This window comes from Callorhinchus milii, unplaced genomic scaffold, assembly GCF_018977255.1.
Source record: "Callorhinchus milii isolate IMCB2004 unplaced genomic scaffold, IMCB_Cmil_1.0 Scaffold3, whole genome shotgun sequence".
Lineage (NCBI taxonomy): Eukaryota > Metazoa > Chordata > Chondrichthyes > Chimaeriformes > Callorhinchidae > Callorhinchus > Callorhinchus milii.
The window spans coordinates 55,532,308-55,558,397 of NW_024704744.1; the positions used below are offsets into that span (position 1 = coordinate 55,532,308).

General features: G+C 42.2%; 2 protein-coding genes across 4 annotated transcripts in view; one reads left to right on the plus strand and one right to left on the minus strand.

Moving 5' to 3' along the window:
- Positions 1–484: 484 nt before the first annotated feature.
- On the plus strand, positions 485–17,518 carry grem2b (gremlin 2, DAN family BMP antagonist b). The gene is made up of 2 exons (XM_007893910.2): positions 485–708; positions 15,328–17,518. The coding sequence occupies exon 2, from the start codon at positions 15,329–15,331 to the stop codon at positions 15,827–15,829; it is 501 nt and encodes a 166-aa protein (XP_007892101.1). The 5' UTR covers positions 485–708; position 15,328; the 3' UTR covers positions 15,830–17,518.
- Positions 17,519–20,918: 3,400 nt separating this feature from the next.
- The window catches only part of fmn2b (formin 2b), a 237,454-nt gene continuing 232,282 nt past the window's right edge, over positions 20,919–26,090 (minus strand). Inside the window, exons 18-19 of one of the 3 annotated variants that reach the window (XR_487913.2) lie at positions 25,560–25,666; positions 20,919–21,171 (exon numbers count right to left, since the gene is read on the minus strand). Coding sequence is in view for 1 of the 3 variants with exons in the window: in XM_007893908.2 (XP_007892099.2) it covers positions 25,616–25,666 (51 nt within the window). In the remaining 2 variants the exon portion in view is untranslated. Of the gene's footprint in view, positions 21,172–24,566; positions 25,667–26,090 lie in introns of those variants that run through there. The other 2 variants (XR_487914.2, XM_007893908.2) reach the window with 2 other exon arrangements.

Here is a 26,090-nt window from a genome sequence, read left to right on the forward strand (position 1 = left end):
ATGTAAATCCCACAATGAGTCCCATTTGCAAATGTATTTCGGTTTGAGTCTGTGCCAACAGGAGATCGTTCTTCCTCCACTCCTGTCAAACAGAATTCACCAGAGTTAACGCCATTCCGTCCAAAAGCCCGTGTGCTATTAGCTGGTGTTATTTTGGGAATTTCTGTCCTGCTCAGTGAACGTGCCGTGTCCAAATGGTGTGACATTCTGGAGGTCGGTGCCATGTAACGGGCCATGTTGGTCCTTTTGAACGATGCGAGTTATTTTTAGGAACTGTGCCATTCTGTGAGATTGCCAGTGAAGCAGTCTACCCTTCTGCCCTATATTTCTCTATCTGATTCCCGATTCTTGCCCTGCAGGCTGTTTTGAAGCCCCCCCCTCCCCGCCCCCCTTACCCCAGTACTGTGTTGGTTGTGTAATATTACTCAGAGGAGCGTACGATTTGTTTTTTGGCTCAGTGTTTGATCACAGCCAATCCCAGCCCCACGCTCTGATAACATCCACATGCAGAGTCTCTGATCCGCCAGAAGTGAGACTGAACGGCGCTGACTCCACAACCCACCAGTCCAGTCTGAAACTCTCCTCACCTCTACGTGCGTGTATGGGACTCAGCCTCCAAGACTGATCACTCCTGGCAGCCCCAACAGAACAACATCCAGGCACAGAGACATCAATCCTGCGACCAGCAAAAGCTCCACCACTCTCAAGGTAAGAACGCTTCAGCATTTAAATAGCTCTTTCCAAGAGTGATGCAGGTAAGGTGAACCTTCCTAAATGCTATGTCAAGGGTAATCAGTCTTCCCAATAGCTTTCCCTTGTTTTCCGATATGGACATTGATGACTTTTATGATGAGGCATTCTGGAAGAATTCAGTGGATTTTTTTAAAAAAAAGTCTTGTGCATTAGGTTTGAGATGCTATTAACTTTTTCAGGGCAGCTCGGTTTGATTCTCTGCAATGACTGTAGATTTTTTTTCCATCAACGTGGAATCACAAATCTGTAACCCTTAACCCAGTGTTGATGATGACCCGGTGTTCTGTGTATTCGAGTCTAATTTCCCCACTGGATAGTGACCATCAATAGACCTTATATAGATTAGGCACCGGTTCACCTGCTTTGACGTGTGTGTATCACCTCGGATCGCTTTAATTTAGACAGCGAGATAGTGGTTGTTGATGTGAAATCTGATCAGAAAGGTCTCTCTCTACCTGGATCTCAGTCGAGACGAGCTGCAGAAAGTTTAAGTTCCAGGTGTCAGAAGTAATTCACAGCGTTTTTAAAGTTATTGTCGACAATTAGCAGCAATCCTTAGTAACCCAAACATTTCCAAGATCCCGATGCCAACGACTGTCCGCTGAGCAACGGGAGAATTCGGGAAATATCCAGGTGGAAGAGAAAGCGATTGCAGACTCGATGCGGGCTTTGCAGCCTAAAACATACCTTGTTAACTCTGGTCACCTGTGACCAACGCGTCCTCCTCTCAATGACATATTTGCAAACACATAGACACGGGGATTTCCACAACTATTGCTGATGAAACAACAAAACGGGAGAATCAGGTTGCGTTTACAAAGTCGAAAGGGTATCTCCGAAGCTATTTTGCAGTGCATGCCATGTGTGAAGGGAATCTAGAATTCCCTCTCTCCTCCCACAAGAGATTCCTGCACAAGCAGAGGACACACACACACACACACACACACAGAGGGCAAGGTGATCTCGAAACGTCCTCTGTGTGCCATCTATTCCAAACAGGAAAGATACTCCTTGGCATCTTCAAACGCCCTGCGTTTTATTGACGAATTGTTTATCATTCCGTATAGTATGTGTGGACCCGGGTATGTCAAAATCTCAGTTGAAGGTAACACAGTAACACAGTACTCGCTGTACTTTATAAAATTATAGGGTACCTTTGCATTAAGTATATTTGTATTTAAAAAAAGTCATTTTGAATAAAGAATTGATTACTTGGAAGAGATCCCGACGTAACAGCTATTTAGATTTCAGGAAATAATTTCATGGAATAATTGATGTCCCAACAGATCATTGCAACGTGTTTTCTCTAATTGCTAATGTTTTTTTTTCTATTTCTGCAAGCTGAAAAGGAAGGGTTACCACCCAGCCAACAGTTACCCATGGGAAGAAAATGAGGTGATTGCCCCCTTGCCCCCACTGAATGAAAAAAAAACTGACAGCAATATTTGTTTCAACCAGTAAAGCTGACTTGACTTCAAAGGGCACTGAGGGTAAAACGCTGCGAGGTGTCGGAACAGCTGGGCTGTGTGAACTGAGTACCTGATCTCAACCTTGGCTCTGGTGCGAGATGCCCAGCAGTTTGCAATAATCCTCTATATTCCAGGGTGGTTCGGCGATGCTGAAGTCTTTCCACCCCGATCAAGGGGGAGAGGGAAGCAGGTCATAGAGTCTGTCCTCTGCTGACGGGCTTTAAACCAATTTAGAGCGCAGATGGGGCTGCAAGTCTGAGTTAATGATACTCCTTAATAATTCTTGCATCGGATAGAGCGCCTCATCACGTTGTTTCGCCAGACGTCTCAAAGCTCTTCACAGGATTTACTGTGAGTGTGTATTTTGTGGGCGAAACTGGGTTAAGTGTGTGCCGCAGCCCCTTTTGAGTTCCAATCATTTGATTTTAGTTTTTTTTTTAACCTTTTCTTTCTAAAAAAAAAGTATCAGCAAACCTGTTTGAGTCCCACGTCAGATTTAAGAGTCAGCCCAAATCACAGAGGGTTTTACACCCTTCCATTTGCCGGGACTTACTTGGACAGGATGAATGAGTTTAACTGCTTTGAATCACGTTTGCCACAACGCAGTCTATATTATCACTTGAATAAAGTCCTTACAAGATTTTCCTGCAGGTAAAAAAAAACCATGTCTGCAGTATTTCTCGAAATATCCAGGCTGACAGACTTGTTGATTGCCTAAAGCAACCTCAGTGTCAGTAAATTGTTGGCAATATGAATACAGTAGATATACACTGGAGTCCCTCCGCACTGTTGTTATTGGACTTGCACTTAATTGCTAATAACACGCAATACTTGAAAAGGCATTTATTTCGTGTCACTTCGCTCAGTCCGCTTGTCTCTCTCCTGCATTTATCTGACATGTGTTGACATGAAAGGTGCTGGTGTTCTCCCCCCCCCACAAACACACACACACACACACACACACGTGTTATCATCTCAGAGTTTGAGGATCTCGCTCTGAACTCAATCTTAAAAAAAAACCCTGTAATTTCTGGTTATTCTTTTAAGGAATTGGAGATATCAGCTATTAAACCCACTGCACAAAAACCCACATCGTCTCGGAATCGACGATTGCATTCTTTCCAAAGAAAATACTCTGATCTTTACTGCTTCGCGAAGATAACCCACGCAACTATTTGATTTAGACTTCACGTCAGCAGAATTCAGAGAGAATGATAATAATCCTTGGATTTGGAATGAAACCTGAGGGGTTGCCTGAAGGAATCAGGTCAGCTTGCCCGATCCCCTGTGCAAACCTGGTCTTGAAGTATTTGGTTGTGTTCCAAACCATCTGATCATTGCAACACCAACTCACAGCTGACACCTGACACTGAAATCCTCACATACTGTGTGTGGTGTGTGTGGTGTGTGTGTGTGTGTGGGGGGGGGGGGGGGGGGGACTTTATTTAGCGCTAATATGAAATATGTTGTGGGTTCAGGGGTGTCTGACACGAGAACCCGTGTGGACAGCGATCTCCAGTTGTTCAGGTTATTTGCACTCCTGCTTTCCAACTCATCCCATCACAACTCCTGCAGCTTCAGCCCACACCTCACTCACCCCGACACTTCCCCTGAGGTCCTGCGGCGCAGTTAGCTTTCATTAATTAAGTCGTGCTCATCCACTCCCGCCTTATCCCTACAGGCAATCGAGCTCAAACTTCTCTCTTTTTTAAAAAAACACACAAAACACGTTAGTTTTTTTTTAAATGAAGGGTCGACACCTAAAGATATTATTAGTTTCCACACGCACCTTTATTCAAAGAACACCTAGAGTGTGCCAGACAGTGATATCCAGCGAGAGGAAATAGTTTAATTCTGTGTAATTCTTGCAGTAGTGCAGATTAGTAACCCGACTATACACATATATAAAGTGTTAAACTCCACCTCAGTGGGACGGGGGGTGAAATGCATCAATTGTAACCTTCTGGATACTGTTTGTGCAAAGCCTCACATATCAGGAAGCGCGACTGACAATAACGAGGAGATGATTGAGGAATGAGGATGGTTGGATGCCTTATCATTTTCCGCATCCCAAGACGGCCTGATATGAGCAAAATTATACCACCCACATCATCTATGTCCAGGGTGAATCAGTCAATTAAATGCAGGAGTGCAATGGAAATAGTTCATAGTTTTTTTTCGTGCAGTTTCTCTTGAACCAGATCGGAGGTAAATTTCTCTGTAACTGTTGAGATGAATGTTAATCTGAAATTCGGGATGAGAAAGGTATGAGGATGTAAAACCTAATGACAGAATGACATGGAATGATACCTAAAGCTTTCAGTCTTACTTGTGACTGCCCACGTTTGTACTCCACACCAGCCTCCACCACTCCAATTACCTGCTACGATTTTCCTCTATTTCCTTCTTCCTCATAATCCTCACGTTTGATATGCAGTAGGCATTTCATGTCAAGAAGACATCTCTAAGTGCTTCATGGGATTTATTGTAAACTGTAGTGACTGGGTATCTTGTAGGCAAAATCTTCCAATATTTGGGTTTAATCAACACAGAAAGAATGCCCAGGACATTGGCGTCATGGGAACTCACCAGAGAAACTTCAGTGAAACTGGAATCCAATGTGGGGGGGAGAGTGGGGGGGGGGGGGGGGACGGGACATGGAGTCTAGGATGCTAGTTTCTGGGTTGGGGAGGTGTCCAGGATGAGGATCTGGGAACATCTTTCCACAGAAATATGGATGAAATGTTGTGATGCAAATACTAGCAATTGGTGTATATGTGTATATAATAGGAATTCTTCCCACTCAGCTCATATTAACCCTGCAAGCCAAAGCCCTAATAAGTAGGATGGTCCTTTGCTGGACAACCACAGGAAGCTTGCCAGACAGTACTTTAAATGGCAAGTTATGTAGTTCTAGCTGGTTAAACTCCAGCAGTACCCCAACACACACCTTGTTAGACAACCCCTCACACGTTTCAGAATTAGGTAAGCAGGGTTCTTTCTTCAAGGGAGAGAGTGCACATTTCATTCCTCACACAGGAAAATGTGTAAGTGACTTACATCACATGACTGGTTTGGATACTCTTAAGCATGGTGATGGGTTTCAGCATGTGTCAAGACACCTGGCTAATCAAAATATGCCCCCCACACATTGTGCCAGACCTTCTCTCGCTCCCACACAAATGCCAGTCCTTCTTCCCCCCACCACACATTATGTCAGCCTTTCTTCCCACCCCACCCCCAACACACACTGAGTGACCTAGCCTTCCCTCCTCCATGGTGCAAGTCTTTCTTTTTCCCACAGACACACAGTACCAGCCCTTCTCATTCCCTGGAGTCTCCCTCTTAGTTGTCAAGCAAGAAAGTGCCATTTCTCAACCCAAGGAGAACCAGTGGCCTGAAACAAAGGTTCTTTATGTCTTCCTATTATGCTGTCCCTCTCAAAGCCCAAAAGCTCTAATCACAGTCAGCTTCTGGGTGATAATTTAACCGCACGAGTTGGTCCACTCATAAATACAATTCACCCAAAGTTTTACTATGCATCGGTCAGCCTTTATGTAGTTCAATCTAGGGATGGGCACCACACACATAATTACTGTATTCTATTCCATGGTTTGTTTGCGATTATTATTTGAAGAACTTACCAATTACTGAGAGCACTTCATGAGCCAGAACTAGTTTGCAAACATTTGACTCCACCCAAAAAAGAAAGAAATCAAAAAAAATCAAAAAAATCAAGAAGAAATCGAAAGTCATAGAACGTTTACAGCACAAAAAGAGGCCAATTCATTCAATTTAGCTATGTTGGTCTAGCTCCCCACTGAAGTCAATTATTTTAATCATGTTTCCATGCTCTTTCTCCATAATTGTTGAAATTATGATTTTCTCATTTTTACCAAAATTCACTTTTAAACGCTGCTATAAACCCAGCATCTTTGGACGCCCTTCCATCGTGAAACCCTCTCTATAACTGTAATTTGTTGTTGTTCAACAAACATTTGTGCTATAACATTGCACATGAGTCCTCTATGCAAAATAATTTGTCTAAGCTCCCCTTTTTATTTTGGTGATAATTTTCTTTGTGATTTTATTAACAATATTCTTTGCATTTAATTAGGGTCTCGTCACATTTTGAAGACGTCTCAAAGCGCTTCACAGGATTTACTGTAAAGTGTTGGAGTTGTATTGTTGCCAATTTGCACACAGAAATGTCCCACAAATTAAGTGAATAAGCAATTTTATTTAGGGGCTTGTTGTTCTGGACACTGGGAGAAACTCCCTTCTCTTTTCAGATAGCAACATGGGATCTTTCACATCCACCTGAACAGGTAGACGGTGCCTCAGTTTTATATGTCATCTGAAGGACATCACCTTCGACAAGGCAACACTACCATTGTATTAGAATATCGGCTTAGAATATGAACTCAAGTCTTGGTATGAGGATTACGATTTAAAACCCACAACATTTGACGCCGAGGGTTAGTGCTACCAACTGAGCCTGGCCAGACTTTGTTAATGACTTACTGATCAATTGAAATAGTCACTTGATTTACTCCATCAAACCCATTCATAATTTTGAAATCCTCTATTTCATTTCCCCCTTGATCTTCATACTCCTGTAAAAAATAATTTCTAGTCTTCAAGTTTCTCAATATAATTCTAATCTTTCCGTAGTATGATCTGGTTAATCAAAATTCTATCCTTACCATGGCTGTGATGTTATTTTTATAATTGGGTACCCAAAACTAGATGCAGTGTTCTACTGTAGTCCTACCATGTCGGAGGATGTCTCGAAGCATTTCACAGGATTTTACCGCAGAGTGTAGTGATTATAGCTTCTGGGCGAATGCGGCACCTAATGTTCGCACAGCATCGTCCCACAAACAGTCATGAAGTGAACGACCGATTTTGTCTCAGGGGTGGGGGGAAGGGGAGGGGAGCATCAGGAAATACTCTATTCTCTTTTTTGGGAATGGGATCTTTAACGTCCACGTGAACAGGTACAGAAAGAATCCTAATCTAATTTCTCATCCAAAAGACAGCACCTCTGACAAAAACCAAAATGAATGAGGGGTTTTGATGAAGTAAATGTGGTGCAATTGTTTCTGCTGCTCAGTGAGACAGCAACTAATGGGCATTGTAATGGGAGTCCTGTAGCTCAGTGGTTAGAGTACTTGCCTTGCAAGTGAGAGACCTGGGTTCCATTCCCGGCAGGGCGAAATGTTGGGTATGTTTCCCTATTCCACACGCCTCTGTTTTACCGAGCAGTAAGTAGTAACGAGATTGTTAGTTGATTGGCGGATTGCTTTTCCAGGGATAATAATCCCTCAAAAAAATAATAATTTGGTCATTCAATTCACAACTATTTGTGGGACACTGCTGTGTGCAATTGGCTGCCGCAGTTCGCCCACAAATATACATCCATTCACTTTACAGTATATTCTGTGAAGCGCTTTGAGACTTCTAGAAGACGTGAAAATGCAAGGTTTATTATTATTATTATTATTATTACCAAGATCAGCAATAAATCTAACACTCTCTTATTACTTGTTTCCAATGCAAGACACCTTGCTACCTATATCTAGGTTGAAGTAAGTTACGCAAGGAAAATGAGACCTGTAACACTGACCTGGGGAATGCTACTGACTACATCTCACCAGACTGAAAGTTATCCCTTTACTGCTATCCTCAGCTTCCTGTTTTTTAACCAGTCTGGCTAAGTTAGTAGCACTCTCACCTCTGAGTCAATGGTTGTGTATTCAAGCCCCAAGTTGGGAGTTTAAGCTCCCAGTCTGGTTGCACAGTTCAGTTCAATGCAATGCATTGTTGGAGGTGCCATACTTTGGATGAGACATTAAACTAAGGTCCTGTGTGTTTGTTCTGGTGGACATTAAAGATCCCATGGGACTTCTCGAAAAGAGCAGGCAGTTTCTTCCTGTGTCCTGGCCAACAATCCCCTAGATAAAATTGGTTCTCACCTCGTGACTGTTTGTGGGACATTGCTGTGTGCAAATTGGCTGCTACGCTTACATAAATAGAGTCACTCCATCATAGAATCATAGATTCATAGAATGTTATGGCACAGAAGGAGGCCATTCGGCCCATCGAGTCTGTGCCGGTCTTTGACAGAGCACAGTAAAATCCTATGAAGCACTTTGAGATATCTTGATGACATGATAAGGCGCTATGTCAAATGAATTATTATTATCACTCTATCAACATTGTCAGAATACCTGTATAATACCATATGCCTTATTTTTGTATTTTTTAAAAAATATTTTTAAATCTGCTATGACAAAGGTTAAAACAATGGACTTAAGAACATCCAAGAATTGTACAAGACTAGACCTTCATATTATATACCCACAACTGCACACACGCAGTGGGGCTTTACTGGCTCCATGCAGCTTATTCTGTTTTCGTAAAATACAAATTCATACACTGAAGATGAAAGTTATGACTGTTATAATGTGTAAAATCCTTTAGTTCTTAAAGGATTGACTAGAGAACTATCAGGAGATTCTAATGTTCATAAATGAAGAGCTTTTTTAGCAATCTTATTAAACTGAATTTATGTTTTTGCCAAATTCATAACAGGCTGAATGATTGACAGATTCCACATTAGATTATATTCTGGAATGCTCATGTCATATTTTAAAAGCAGTTCAGTATTTAAAAGCTTGATATTTTAGCCTCGCTTGTAAAATTATGCTTTGCAAGAAAGTAATATCTTTGATATATTCTAAAGAACACAAACCTGCTGGAAAAGTTTGCAAACAAATTTAAAATAGTCTGTGCCAAATACACAATGTAACAGTGTAAATCACATTTAATATATGATCCCAGCACTGTGCATCATAATGAGGAGAACACAAGGGGTTACATTCTTCCTTAAATAAGAAATGTAGGCCAAAAAACTTTTTTCCATCATAAATGCCTCTTTAAAAGAAATGGCACAGTCATTTTTCAACTGAGGATAATAAGTTTCACTATATACTTATAGAAATTAAGTTGGAATACTGTATAAATATTTACCCAACAATTACTTAATGCCTTACAAATACTTAAGTCAGATGCATTCATCCAGAAGATTTGCTTTCTAATTTTCTCTCCCCAATGCAGGAATCATGCTGTGATATGGATTACACAAGGTTCGCTGAACTTCAGTACCTTGCTTAAGTGGTCATTTTCATATGTGGCCCAGTTAGTGAGTCACAGAAGACTATTCTGCAGTTTTCAAAGGTATGGAGGAGAGGAGGAGCAGTACATCTGAGGCTTCTCCAGTCTGTTTCCAGAAAGATCACTGGACAATAATCAGAATTGACCGTAACTGCTTTGTAGGTTAAAATCAAAGCTGATGACCTTCTGGTCTGCATAGCATAGTGCTACGTTTACATTTAGGCTGTGCATTTACCCACTAGGCACTGGCCCATAGTAGTTACTCTTCTTATAAGCTTTGAAAGTCTTGTTCATGCCTTCGTCACCTCCAGGCTCGACTATGCAAACGCCCTGCTTGTCGGCCTTCCCAACTCCTCCCTCCACAGGCTGCAGATAATCCAGAACTCTGTAGCCCGTGTCCTCTCCCGCACTAAACTCCGTGACCCCATCTCTCCCATTCTCGCCCGACTCCATTGGCTCCCTATCCTTCAGAGGATCCAGTTCAAGACCCTGGTCCTCACCTACAAAGCCCTCCATGGCTTCACCCCACCCTACCTCTGTGACCTCCTAACCTCCTACCAACTTGCCCATTCCCTCCGCTCAGATGACTCCAGCCTGCTCCACATCCCCCGACCCACCTGCCCCACCATTGGTGGGAGAGCCTTCAGCCACTCTGCCCCCAACCTCTGGAACTCCATTCCCCAATCACTCCACCTCACCCCCTCCTTAGCTTCCTTCAAGTCCCGCCTCAAGACCCTCCTCTTCGAACATGCCATCGGCCACCTCCCTTTCCCTCCTATCCCTTCTCCCCCCCCGACCCCAGCTCGGGTCTGAAAGGCTGTACACTGTCCAGCGCCCTGGGAGTCAAGGGGGTGATGACGGCTGTTTTTATGGGAGTGGGAACTGAACTGGTGGACAAGGAGAGGTTGATGACGTTGGACAGGAGAGGGGCCAGAAGGTGGAGCTGGGAGATGAGGAGAGAGGTGGGGATGGGATCGAGGGAGAGGTGGTGGGTTTGAGTTTGCAGACAGTCGTGGTGAGGGAGGAGGGAGAGATAGGGTCGAAGGAGTCTAGGTATATAGAAGTGAGTATATACAAGTAAGAGACGTGGGTTTGATACCCGCCAGGGCCAAACCTTGGTCAAGTTTCCTTACTACACATGCCTGATAATAATCCCTCAAGAAAAAAACGCAATAATAAATTGGTCACTTCAATCCACGACTGTCTGTGGGACACTGCTGTGTACAATTGGCTACCGCATTTCACCCACAAATACAGTTAATTCACTTTATAGTACATTCTGTGAAGCACTTTGAGATATCTCGAAGATGTGATAAGGCGCTATATCAAATGCAAGGATTATATATTATTCAGAAAGCCTCATTTCCACGTAAAGATAGTCATTTGCAAATAATATAGAGCATCTATGAATAACACATGGAGAACAGAAATCAATTGGTAAAATGCCTAGGTGTTCTTCATTCGGGGCTGCAGTTCAGTTTCTGATCTTGTGAAAGCTCTGGCATGGCTCAAATGTTGGGAACAGAAGCTGGTTAAAGCTCAGTCACATGCCTGGATCATGCGTGCATCACCACACACAGTATCAGCTGCAACTTAAGAAACTGTGAGAAATGGTCTTGAAGCAACTCAAAGTGAAAAACCGTTTCAACCCAGCAGTGGAATTATTTTTAGGAAGGGAAGGGGTTCATCCTGTGCAATTTGTTAATAATTATGGTGAATGTGTTCGGAATCAGACATTAGTGAATCAGTCTGGTCTAATTGAGTCCAGTAAATACTTGGCGCATTGGTGGACTATCATAGCCAAGTGAAGTTATGCAGAAGAACAAGGTTGTGGCAGCTTCATGTAAAAGAGCCCCTTCAGCAAGGTCACAGAGAGAGAAACCAAATATACAAAACTCAACAAGTTCCCACAGTCAGTGTCACATTCTGCACATCACCTCTCGCTCCTTCCACTTCTTAGCAACAGTAAAAAAAATCCAAGCTATTGACAAGTCATTTTATTTTTCATCTCATCAAAGGTGGAAAGAAACATGCTCCAGGTTGGTCAGAAGGTGGAATTTTCCAGCCGTTGTCACAACACATAGTAAGGCTGATGGGTAACACTGTGACGCCATTCTTGCCTGTCTGGCATGTATGGATTTTTTTTGCTGTAAGTACACTCCTTATTGGGAAGGAGCAGTGCCGGCAACTGTGAGCAAGGACAGATGCTTCATGAATTTGTCCTTGCAATTGCTAGGAGCACAGAACAACCTGCAGACATTGTACTGTTGAACTCCACCAGAGATTTGCTACAATCTAATGAATGTTCCTACAATCTTGATGCACATCATCTCTGTCCACAGTAGTGACTATCTTACAACCCTTCTTAGTAAGTCTCTTAACAATGTCAACACAAAACAAATTTATGAGGAACATATACAGTATGGGAAAAACACAAAAAGAATCATTGGCTTGTAGCAAACATAAAAAAAGGCATCACATTAATTGCAACTAAATACACCACAACAACAACACGCATTTATATAGCCTCCTTCACACAGATTGTCTCAGAGTACCTCACAGGATGATGCTGGATACCAAGCTGGGGGGAGGAGGGGGGAATTACTGCAAAATCTAACGTGAATTTTGTAGGCGAAAGTGGTGAGCAATTTGTACACACCAGATGTATGAAAATTAACACCATGATTGCAGATGATGTAATCAATGGGAGCATGTAGAAGGGGAGTGAGGATAGAGCTCTGAGACACACTGAAGGTGATCATGTGAGGGGGGGAAGTGAAATCATTTCAGGAAATAAAGTTGAGTAGAATTGGAACCAACAAAGTTCAATCCCACTGAGGTGGATGAGAGAGAATAGTGTAGTTGTCAAAATTGAAAAGAGCAGAGAAGTCTTTATATGGCTTGCATGAAAAGTAAAAATAAATTAGGATTTATTTCCAATGCATAAGATAATTTGATAATCAGAATGTTTTTTGCTCATTTGTGGCATGAAAAATTCCTGGTACTTCAATTAATAATAATCCTTACATTTGATATAGCGCATTTCACATTGTGAGGCGTCCCAAAGTGCTTCACAGAATATACTGTAAAATGTAGTGAATGTATGTTTTTTGTGGGTGATCGCAGCCAATTTGCAACACCCTGAAGACAAGATCATGGTTGTATTTGTATAGCAAATCAGAACATGGTTGTTGCTTAAATTCTAATAAGAACATAGAAATTTGCAAGGCAAAAGAAGACCAAGGTCCATCCATTTAGCTTGCTTCCATCCTGGCAGTCGCCTGACACTTTGACACTCGACACGTTGAGTGTCAGACTACATAATGTATCCTGAGATAGAGCGGGCTGATTATTCCTTTTAGCACTTGCCTTCCATTCCAGTGGGACTATCACAACCACACTAGGATCTAGGATTGATAATTTGAATTACTGTATATATTGAAAATTCACCAGAGAAATTTAGGTAAGATTCATGAACGTTGAGACCAAAGTTTAAGGGCCATGATCTCCAAGAGCAAGTTGCAGTTGTGTTACAGCACAAACAATTTATAACATTTGTGGTTCTGTATACCTCCTTGGAGCTCTCCCAGTGGAATTTTCTTGTCTGAGTGCATGTCTGCTTGTACTGACACTGGAGCCTATTATGCAAGTTGTGTAATCCATGTGTAAATTAGCTGCCAAAGTTTTTAATGCTGCTTTGCATTATATGACAGGAAGAAGGGTGTTCTGAATCAGAGTTGTAGTGGGGCCAGGTTTTAATAGTGTATATAACACACTTTGACATAGGTAAATGAAACATTCGAGAATTCAGCACTGCCATTGTTAATTCTCCTTTTTGCAATTTTAGTTCATTGATGTGTATCAGTCTTGAACCAGCAATGGCTGAACCTCTCCTAGCACGTGTGTGAATGAACTCTGTTCAGGCACGTGGAGGTTCCTTGCCCGAAGAAGTGCCTTTCTGCCTCTCCTGTCTATCTACCAACACACACTTATGGCTTCACATTTTCCTGGTGTAAAAATGATCAATTGATCAGGTAGATGGCACCTCAATTTAATGTCTCATCTGAAGGATAACGCATCGGACAATGCAGCACTGCATTGGAGTGTCAACCTGGACTGTGAGTTTAAATTCACGACATGGTCCTTGAACCCACCACATTCTCAGAAGCAGAAGTGCTACCAACTGAGCCTGGCTGACACATTGTGCCACAGTTTCAAATCCAATGCTAAAGGTGTCTCTCGTCCTTTAGCTAGCTTATTGGACCTGTTGCAGTTTGAAACCTGTAGGATCATTGTCACATTGTTTTAATCTTGTTCAAATACAATCTGTAATATGTAATTTAATGCAGAAAAACATTTTCCCATTTCTGCTGTATTGAACATTTAACATTGCACTGTTTTTATATTATGGTTGATTGTTCTTGTGAAAGTTGCTCATTTCAACCATTGCTGCTGAGCTCTTAGATGTACAATATTTCTAACAGATTTTGACTCAGTCTCAATTCCTAGCTCCTCATGTGATAATCCTTTTACTACAGAGCCTGGTTTCAATTTAAAACATCTGAGAAGCTAACATGCCTTTTGTTGAGAAAAAAAACATTTCATAGGTACGAAAAATTAAGGCATTCAAATAATTTAGAAATTTGATCTACTTTCAATGAGATGATTTATCCCATTTATAATCTCCTTACTTATTGGTTCATTGAAAACATTACACACTGACTGTGAAATGGCTTCAGAGGCAGTGGACCATGTTTGATGTGTGAAAGAAACACCTTCAATTTATTTTCAGTTCTACACTTTGAGGTCTATTATGCGGGGAATCTACCTGTAATAACAATTTTGCTATTACATTTTCACCCAAGACTGAATTGTCCCATCAGAGGATGTAATATTTTTGAAACCAATTTCTACAGACACTTTGTAGGGATGAATAAAATTAAGTTAGAGAACCAGTGTGAGTTTCTGCCCTGAAGAGATGCAGCATCTAAATTCAGTTCAATCCTTCACCTCTTGGTCTGTCTGAGAGTTGGAACTCTGTTCAGCCTCATGATGGAATCAAACAAATAGCCTGGGAATTCACCTCTGCCAACTTCTGGTTGCAAGCTCAGAGCAGAGAACAAACTGTTGTGCTATGTGTGGCGCTGAGTTACTTGGACCATATCTCATTATCATTATCATTATTACTGCCAATATTTGGAATTAGTGACTTTATGTATAAGAAGACATTGGTAGCACAGTTGGGCATTTTGGCCCCAAATTCTCCAAATAATTTTAATCCTTACATGTGATATATCTGCTTTCATATCAGGAGCATGTCTCAAAGCACTTCACATGATTCATTGTAAAGTGTAGCCTGGCTCAGCAACCAGACTATTTAATATATATATATCAAATAGCTAGACTGCCACAGAGGGTTGAGTTGATTCCAATATTCTGTTGTTAAGCTCATCACCTTGGAGCCAGTTCAGCTCTAAAGTCCCCATTTACATAAAAACATTTGAATAGGAGTAGGCCATTTCACCTATCGAGCCTATCCCACCATTTTTAAATATTGTGGCCTACCCGGAACTCAATTTCACCTCCCCGCTCTCTCTCCATATCCCGATACCCCTGTCTATCAAGCATTTAGTTATTTACCTTTTAAATTCTTCAATTGACTCTGACATTTGGGGGAGTAAGTTCCACACTCCCACCTCCCGCTGCATGAAAGAATGTTTCCTTATTTAATTTCTAAACTTTTTAGCCTTGTTTAACCCTTTGGTCCTCAATTCTCTCCCATCTATCCCCTTCTGAGGTCAGTTGTACTTGGCTCTTCATAGAAGGTTATATAGAACAAACTGAACATCGCTGGTTTAAGATAAGCAAAAATAAAATCCAGCAAGTTATAGGAGGTTGATTCACTGATCTAATTTTTTCTCTGTAGGATGTATCGAACACTTGTCTTTCTCCTCTTGGTGGGGATGTTAATGGTAAGAGTGGAGATGAAGAAAACCAGGCCTCAAGGAGCCATCCCACCTCCAGACAAGGAAAGCACCAACAGCTCAGAGAAACGCACACATCGGAGACAGGACGTGCTCGCCTCTAGTCAAGAGGCACTTGTGGTCACAGAGAGAAAGTACCTGAAGAGTGACTGGTGTAAGACTCAGCCCCTTAGACAGACCATCAATGAGGATGGTTGCATGAGCCGAACTGTCATCAACAGGTTCTGTTACGGGCAATGCAACTCCTTCTATATCCCCAGGCATGTTAAACGGGAGCAAGAATCCTTCCAGTCCTGCGCTTTCTGCAAGCCACAGAAATTTACTACCCTGACTGTCAAACTTAACTGCCCTGACCTGGAGCCTCCCTTCAGACACAAGAAAATCCAACGGGTCAAGCAGTGCAAATGTATATCAGTCAACGTGAATGACTGGAGCAAGCAGTGAGATAAGATTAACAGTCATATCTCGCAGTCAGTAGGAAATATTCGCACTCTCAGTGCAGGCATCCGACCATTACCCATAAAAAACAAAACCTTGCCCTAATATATGACCAACTTTTCCTTTTCAACGTGGCCAACTTTTTAAGCAGGAAGGACCCTGACACACAGATGCTGCCCTTAATATTAGTATTCATTACAGAAATGGGTGTTAAGTTTATTTGCTAATTTTTTTNAAATCTCACGCTAATATTACAATTCCACTGTGTGGAAAAGCTGACCAGAACTTCAGTCACAGACTCAGCTCTAAACCAGCTGAAGCACAGCTATCCTTATCCTGATTATCTTTAAAGATCTTCCAGTCTGGACATTTTCACTTTCGTTTTGCTCACCACTGTCGCCTGGGATTTGATATGGATATGGTGCCAAAACAGATAGGAGACTTTCTGATGGTTCAATTCAGATAAGAGAATTTGAGCTCCTTGGACTGTGGAAAGACATGCACCGTGCTCCTGGAAGCACCCAGAGTTTGCACCTCTAGACTGCAAGATAACCAAATTCTGAACAAAGTTTCATGTGGGATCCTGCATTGAAGATTATAGTATATATTTAACTACACAAAACATTGTTTAAATATTATTTTTCCTTCATTATGTCTTTTATATTTCAACTAGATTGATATCAATCATTTTGTATGTGTACATATGAATTTATGGCACTTTGCAAACATAATCCCATTGAAGGTACCAGAACATAGTAAAGGCACTAAAGACAATGAAGTTTCCTTTATTTACCCTTTTAAAAAAAAACAATTATTGTTAATATATGATGAAAATGTAAATCCGTACAGTTTTGATCTATATTCTTTATTTTCATCTTTTTTATAAACTGCATGTAGAGACGATATTGCTTTGATTATTAAAAAACACCAGTTGGCCCTTATGGAGTTCTCCATCATATCCCCTTATAATAGGATACGGTTATTCTGATTCAGAAACATCAAAATGCAACACAAGTAAAAGGACACAGTGTTCCCTAAAAGAAAAAGTTGTGCCACGAAAATTCAGTTAAGCCTGCAGTAAACTGTCAAAAGAAGTTTATAGAGCATAAATGCAGATTAAGCTGATCAGTGGGGAAAACCACATTAGTAGCCTTGCTATCTCAAAAATTAAAGCTATTTCAAGCACTTGAGAATCCGTTACTGTGTCCAAAAGATATTGGGCATGCTATAAAGCAGTAAAATGTCGATTTGGAGTGCTAAAAGCTTTCTAACTGAACACCACAATTTAGTTTGTTGATAGACAATAATGTTTTGCTGTGTTGATATCAAAAATTGTTACTGTGGTGCAATGGAACCATTAGGACTACATTCTTTCAGTCAAATGGGCATGTAATATAGAAAGCACAAGCTCTGAACTGATGGGGTTACTCATACAGTTATAGGTTCAAAATGCACAATGCCTTTCACCACGTTTCATATTCATTAACTACAGTTAATAATTGTACCCAGCAGACAGCAGACACTAGGTTAGGTTTGATTTGTTTTGAAGAACTAGGTTTCGGAGATTTTACTGAAAATGCTGATGTGTACTGTTTCTTTTAGTGATTCTGATGTGTAGAAAGATCGCCTTGTACTGCTTGAAAAACTTGCAAAGTTTTTATGGATGCTAAAAAAATGAAGAAATGCTATGAAACAGATATTTTATAGGTATTCTGTAAATTATAGAATAAAATAAGATGTTCTTGAATTAAGCTTTACTTTGTCAAAACATTATTTGTCCTTTCTGGGTGAAAGTCTGAATTGTACTTTGTGAGATGTTTTCTTATCTATATTTTCCTATAGATTGTGAATTATAAAACCATGTCCTCCCATAATCGCCTGGACACAAGACTCTCAGGTGGGGTCTCATCCATGCTTTGTAATGTCACACTTTTGTGCCACTGTGGATCAACCTGCCTCAGTTGGTAGCACACTCACCTCTGGATCAGAAGCGCATGCACCACGTCAGAGACATAAAACTAACACTCTAAACTGACACTCCATTGCAATGTTGGGGTGGGGGTAAAGCACTGCATTGTTGGAGGTGCTGTCCTTCAGATGAGACATTAAATTAAGGCTTTGGTGAAAGTTAAGAATCGGTTCAGATGAATGTTACTGAATCCTTGCCATATTTGACAAGAGGGAGACTCTCCCAGATTGCTGGCCAGCACATCCTCCATTTAAAATCAATCATTCACTTATGGCTGTTCGAGGTTTATTGCCATGTGCAAATTGTCTACTGAGTTTGCTTACAAATACATATTCACTACACTTTATTTGGAAACGTTTTGAACTGCTATGAATCATTTCAACATAAGGTGCTATATCATAATAATAATATTTTTCTATTTGATTGGACTTGATTTGGAAGTTGTATTAAGCAACAGTGATAGCACAGGAGAGCGATTGTAAAAAAATTAATTTGAAACAAAACTCAGAGGTAGTTCTGCCATTCTAGAGACACTGGGACAGGGAATTCTCCTACTCAGCTCCTGTTAATGCTGCAAGTCAAAGTCTTAATGAGTAGGGTGTTCCTAGTTGGACAAGCATCAGGAAAGCTTGTCAGAGAGTACTATCAATGACAAGTTGGAATCCTGTATCTTACTGGTTAGAGCCCTCGCCTCGCAAGCTAGAGGACCTAGATTCGATTCCCGGCAGGGTGAAACGTTGGGCAAGTTTTCTTACTCTACACGCCTCTGTTTAACTTGCAGTAAATAGGAACCCGGTTGTTAGTCGGATGGCAGATCGCTTTTCCGGGGGCAATAATTCCTTCAAAGTAAATTGAGAAAAATAAATAATTGGGTCACATAATCCATGAGTGTTTGTGAGACACTGTTGTGTGCAATTGGCTGCCGTGTTTCATCCACAAAACATATAGTCAATTCACTTTACAGTATATTCTGTGAAGTGCTTTTAGACATCTCAAAGGCATGATAAGACACTATACCACATCATGCAAGGATTATTATTATTAAGCTATCCGATTTTAGCTGGTTGCACTCCAGCAGTACCCAATGCACACATGCTGTGGCACAAGGAAGCACAATGAGAACACTTCCTAAGCCTGCACCTAATACTTTCCAGAATTATGTAATAATAGTGATAATAATCCTTGCATTTGATATAGCGCTTTTCACGTCGGGAGGACGTCCCAAAGCGCTTCACAGAACACACGGTAAAGTGATTTGACTGTATATTTGTGGGCAAACGCGGCAGCCAATTGCGCACAGCAATGTCCCACAAACAGTCGTAGATTGAAAATGACCAATTTATTATTGTTTCTCTTGTTCATTAACTGAGCACAGCCCAGGGATCTGTTGTTTGGCACTTGGTGCGAGCTAGCAGATTATTAAAGCTGCAGCTCATATCAGTTTGAAAGCAGCAACTGTGCAGTGCTGGCCTACAAGCATAGGAATAAAGAAGAAATTGTAGGTGCGTCTAATTATAGAATTTAAAAATCAATTCAAAGGATTATTCTGGAGTCCCTGTCTTCTCCCTCACCAGGCTTTGAAAGCATATCATCTACAACCTCACTTGGCTCCACTGGCTCCCTGTTATCCCAGCAGATCGATTTCAAGATCCTCATCCTCGCATTCAAATTGCTCCATGGATTGACTGCATCTGAGCTCTGCAACCTCATGCAACCCAGCTCGTCTCTACACACAGCGGGTGTTTCACTTGCCTCACTCAAAATAGCTTTCAGCCATGGTGCTCCTGCACTCTGGAACTCAAACCCAAGTCCCTCCCCACTTTTAAAGCCCGCCTTAAGACTTTGGTCATCTTGCTCCCACTCCCCGATTTGGGTGCCTAGTTAATGCAAAGCCCTTTGAGATGTCCTCCAAACATGCAAGGCATTACTTAAATGTAAATTGTACTGTAGTACAAAGATTCCATGTACCAGTCTAGCTCAATTGGTAGCATTCTCACCTCAGAGGCAGAAGGTTGTGAGTCCAGGCCCCATGTTAGGACTTTGATCTTAGAGCCTAGGCTGATGTTCCAGTGCAGTGTTGGGGGCACCTTGCATTGTCAGAGGTGCTGTCCTTCAGATGAGTTATTATACCAATGTCCCGTCTGCCTCTTCAGGTGGATATTAACGACCCCATGACTTAAAAAGAAGGAGGAGTTCCTCCAAGTGTCCTGGCCAACTATCCCCCACTTCATGACTGTTTGTGCAAACCCAGTATACACTTTGCAGCACATCATGTGAAGCATTTGAAACATCTTGATGACAAACTGCTAAGGTGTTATCATATGCAAACATTGTTCCAATAATCACTAGTTGGTTATTTGATATCAAAGCACACTGGTATACTGTCCCCAGATTACCATGTATATTTCTCATTGCTGTGGCACAAGAAATGAGCAATGAAAGCTATTTGGTCCATATCAGGGAAAGCTGGGAAATATTTGTGCTCCTAGTTAGCACTTTAACACTCAGTGGAAACAATTCTTGATATAATGACTGGATAAATAAAAACAAGGAGGAAAAGCAGAGGCAACAATTAGAGAACAGTTTAGACCTGAATATTTTGTGCTCAGCAAGTTCCCAATCTCTGCACTGAAGTTAGAAGAGTCTTTCAGGAGAGGATACATGCATCCCCTCAGGGGGTAGGGAAGAGGGGAAATAAAGAGGTCAAGTCACTCCCACATCGCACTCAAGCATGTCCAGCTGAAAAGCAGCACTGCTAAAGGCCAAGGAGTCAGTGAGTTACTTTTCAGCTGTCTTGGCTGGCATATAGTGCAGACGGAAAACTTAAAGGAAAAGCAAGTCATTTAAGATGAAGAGGAGGCAAATAAATACTAGCCTTGCAGTGAGTGAACAGGGCCTGTTTTGACATTTTGAGACTAAAGCATGCCAGAAAAGTGTCAGTGATATGTACATTGTATTCTAGCATTATTTTTTTTGGAGGGTGGTTGGGTGAGGTTAAGCTAGTGAAAGATGTGGAACACTAGAATTTTTTTAAAAAATTGGATAATTCACCTATCCCACAAATGACCTCAATTTGGGCAGACCAAGATCAAATAAAAGTCGATTTAATCATGTGCATCTGAATGGCAAGACTTTACAGATAAAATAAAGAACAAAAGTCATGTCCTGGAGAATGCAGCATATCATGGGAATCTCAAACAAACTTAACTCATTCTACAGGATTTTCCTACGAATCAGGACTTGCATGCTTGATCTCCTGCTTTTCATTGTGTAGTGAAGTGTTCAATATTTTGCTGGCACTTGGGCCTTCTTCCTGTTCAGTATGAATCCACATCCATATTCTCCTTGCGTTTAGAGTCCTGAAGAATGCTAGAAGTAACTGTGTGGGGGTGGGAAGAGAAAGTGACAAAGTGAAGACCCCGGGTAACCAAAGCTGAAATCTATTAACGATCACATTTCTAATATTTTTTAATCCTGTTCAACTGATGTACATATATGTATAGACCGTATTAGTGCACATTAAAATGAGTTTATGTGCAAGCCAAAAACCCATGCAAATTGTAGAGTGATCAGCACAAATCAGCAGTTACACAAATGGGTTATTCAGGTTACCATTGAAAATACAGTAGTACAGGATCATTCTGATGGTTTAACGTGGTGTGTGTGTTAACGTTTGAGGATATGGATCCTTATTTCTCATTCAGTTCATTCTTTTCATGTTCCTTCTGAAGAGTTGCTTTGGTGGTGTGACATCACTTCCGCTGCCGGGTTTGAATCACTGAAACCAGGTGTTGTATAGTATCCTTTGTCTATACTGTCTTTCTCCTTCCCCTCCTCTGTCTGTCCCCTGCCAAGCTGCTTGGTGTTGTTTCCCAGGTTGGGAAACCTGGCCAACAACACAATGAGTGCCTTTCCCCCTCTTCCCCCTCTGTGCTGCCTCTAACCCCCGCAGTCTGTAGACTGACTATGCCCTGCTAACCGCTGCCTCAAGTCTCGGCGTGCGCATCTTGGCTGCCACCCCCAACTCAAGCTAACCTTCCCCAAAAATGCTCCCTACCCTGCAACTATCCTGCTCTGTCCTCCTCTCTCTCCATCCTCCTCGCCTCCTATCCCCATTTGACAGTCCCATAGCTCCCTCTGCTCCAGCCTGGGAATCCTCCATCGGGCTCACCATGGGACTCGCCATTGGCTGTCCAGCAACAGCCACACTGACTGCCCCATTCCTCACTATCACTGCAAGCCTCGCCAAACCCAGACCCCGGGGGCCAACCTCTCCCCCCTCATCCACATTCCCATCCTCCCTCTCAATCACTCCATCACCCCTTCCCATCTCACACATTCTCCTGGCATCTCCTACCGCCCCTGGATACAAATCTCCCCACACTCCCTCTCTGTTGTCCTGGAGTCATCTGAACTCTTCCCACTCTGCTACCTCCCGCACCGACTTATCCTTCTCGGTCAATCTCCTTCACAACTACCTCTCCACTATACTCAATGCCCTTGCCCCCCTCACCTCCCAAACCACCTCCTACTCATGCAACTCCCTCTTGCACACCAGCCACCTCCGCTCCCTCAAGGGTCAGGTGCATGCCACCGAACCACCTGGCTCAAATCTTATCACCGGCAGATCTGACTGGACCACATCAAAACGTACCGCTCTATCCTCGCCTCCCCAAATCATCCTTCTACTCCAAGATAATCTTGGAGGTGAAGGACAACCCCAGACACCTATTCTCCAACACCAACCGGCTACTCTGTCCACCCTCCCACGCCTCACCCATTCTCTCCTCAAGCTCTGACTGCGAGGAGAGGCTGGATTTCTTCGAGTCCAAAATCGAGGGAATCCATTCAGCTTCCTCCATTCTCCCAACCGCCACTCCCTCCCAATTTCCCCCCGAACTCCGACCCCTACCTCCCTCCCTCCACATCTTTGAACCCGTCTCCCCCTCCTCTCTCATTATCACCATATCCAGCATGAAACACACCACCTGCTCCTTTGACCCCATCCCCATCCCTCCCCTTATTTCTCAGCTCCACCTTGTTGCTTCTCTACTCTCCGACACCATTAATCTCTCTCTATCATCTGGCATCATTCCCATCTTCCTAATAACAGATATAATCACCTCCATCCTGAAAAAACCTTCCCTGGACCCATCCTTGCCTTCTAACTACCGGCCCATCTCCAACCTCTCTTTTCTTTCCAATGTCCTTGAAAGAGTTGTTGCTTCCCAGATTCGCTCCTTCCTCTCCCTTCATGAGCCCCTCCAAACAGGTTTCTGTGTTGTTAACAGCAGAGAAACTGCTCTGGTCAATGTTCACAAACGACATTCTATCCATCTGTGACCTGGGCTCCCTCTGCCTCCTCATTCTCCTTGACCTCTCTGCTGCCTTCGACACCATGGACCACTGCATCCTCCTTCACTGCTTCTCCTCTCACCTCAACCTTCAAAGTTATGTTCAGGTCTTATCTCTCACACCGTCTCCAATTTGTCTCCGCCAATGGTTTCTCTTCCAGCCCCCGTACAGGCTCGTGCGGTGTTCCTCAGGGCTGTCCTCAGTACCCTCTTCTTCAACCTCTACATGCTCCCCCTTGGTGACATCATCCCCAGACATGAGTTCAACTTCCACATGTATGAGGATGACACACAGCTCTATCTCTCTGCCTCCACCCTCGATTCCAGGACAACTGATGTCCTGACAGACTGTCTGTTTGACATCAAGTCCTGGATGAGAGCCAACTTTCCACAGCTGAATGTCGAGAATGACCGAGGCCCTCCTGATTGGCTCGCGCCGGCACCTCAGCACCTTAGGCACTGGCAGCATCAACATCCAAGGTTGCACAATCCACCTCACCAAACCAGTCAGGAACCTGGGCATCGTGTTTGACCCTCAACTGTCCTTTTCCCCCATTTCCGTGCCATGACCCACTCTGCCTTCCCCCACCTCCACAATATTGCCCGACTCCGCCACTGCCTCACCCCTCAGGCCGACGAAACCCTCATACACGCATTCGTCACCTCAATGCTCAACTACAGAAACTCCCTCCTTGTCGGCCTCCCAAATGCTTCCCTCCACAAGCTGCAGATCATCTAGAACTCTGCAGCTCATGTCCTCTCCCACACCAGGCCCCGTGATCCCACGGCTCCGCTGGCTCCCCATCTCTCAGAGGATAGAACTCAAAATCCTCATCTTCCCTTTAAGGCCATCCACGGCCTTGCCCCCTCCTACATCTCTGACTTGCTGACCCCCATCAACTTGTCCACTCACTCCATTCAGCAGAGTACGGCTTGCTCCAGGTCTCCCGCCCTACAATCGGCGGCCGGGGTTTCAGTCTCTCTACCCTCACCCTTTGGAATTCCATCCCACAATCCCTTCGCCTTGCTCCCTCCCTTTCCCCCTTCAAGGCATGACTCAAGACCCTCCTTTTCGACCATGTCTTCAGCTGCCCTCCTACCTTTCTGCCCTCCCTTATCCCAACCCTGCCCCCCCCATACTCGGGTCTTGATCCTTGACTGTTCAACGCCTTGGGACGTCCTCCCGATGTGAAAGGCACTTTACAAATGTAATTTTGCTATTGTTGTTTGGGGATATGTTTCTACTTTGTCAATGCCAATGCTTGGCTACAAGGAGATATGCAAGAGTGATCTTACCCATCACTTTGTATGAGAGCAAATGCTAGGAGGCAGATGAAAACAATAATTCAAGTTCCCTAAATTAAACTCCTTAAGCACATTAGAATTGTAGAACCATATGAGGCCATAAAACTCTCCCCCTTCGGCATTGTACATTTAAAAAAACCTTAATTATTAGTCAAGTTTATTTGTCAGAAAAATCTACAGTACATTTCATAAAAATTAACAGACATTGGAAAAAAGAAACTCCAGATAGAAAGACTAAATACAGTATTGCACTTGGCGATTTTAAACATACTATTGTCAACTTACAGCATTATACAAATATAAGTTATCCTGACAACAGAATCTAAAATTAACATGCTGTTATGTTCCTACACTTAAATAATTTAATACTTTATGAATCGCAAAAGACACCAAATTTACATTAAAAACACAAAAAGCTATGAAGATGTACAGATAAATGTTTATCATCATAAGCTTTAACTTAATAGTAATAACAGTGCATTCTTTACCACCACCTCTCCCGGCAGACTAAACTCCATTTTAATACTGGGAAATGTCTGTTGCAAACTGTAAACTCCTTCACAGTAACACTACTTCATCCAATCCAAGTCAAAAATACTTTAATTGTAGCGATCAATCCTTCCAAAGATGGAATTTGTTCATGCACTCTATGCAGTGCAGCAAGTTGCGGAGGTTAGGAAATGGTATTTGAGAAAATAACTAATCATTTATTTCTAATGCATTGCAAATGTTTACTCATTAACGCCAACATAGAATCTATCCAGATCATAGTTATTATTAATTCTGTTTTGGATTATATTGTTGTTGAAGACACTGCCAGCGAAAGAATTAAACACCTACAATCACTAATTATTTCCCCCTCCTCAACAGTGAGCTAATTCAGTACCTGGTTACCCCAGACCCACATCATCTTTCAGGTCTGCAATTCACAAAGAAATATTGTCCAAGGTCCTCTTGTTTGTCCGGTGAGCATGCAGTCAATGAATGCAATGCCCGTGCATAGCAGATAAAGGGCAATAGAATCAAATTGCTGAAAAGGCCAATTGAGAAGTGAGCGGTAGCATTTCCACTAAGTAATGGACACAAAAGCGTGATTATGTGCCCTTACATTGTTATAAAAAGTAAAGGCTAGTGGAAGGATGGTGCACATGTATCATCCCATTCCTAGGGATTCAATTCACTAACACGTTTGTCCTTCAAAATCAGTTTTGCTTTCTGCAAAATAAAAAGAAAAGTGGTTAAAAAACTTCAATGCACAGTACAATCATCCAACAAATTAAAACTTTATGAAAGAATATTTGCTGAGAGAACAATTAGACGGTACAATAAGTGATAGATTTGGATAAAATCTGAATGTCGTCTTAACAGTAATCTTCCATCTGTATTCGATCATTTGTATTTCAGCTCGCTACCCAGCATCAAAGGCACTTATATATGCATGTAGTTGAGCAATATGCATTATTTAACCCTCTTGTTTTTTCATTAGTTCCTTCATTTCTCATTTCCAGCACTTGCTCATACCAGTCTTCTACAGAAATAGGGAATCATGAAAAGGAAAGCCCATGTCTGCACTTTCCAAACTGAACATTGTGTTTTTAATTTGTTCAACAGCTAATTGTCAACGTGAAACTATATTGGC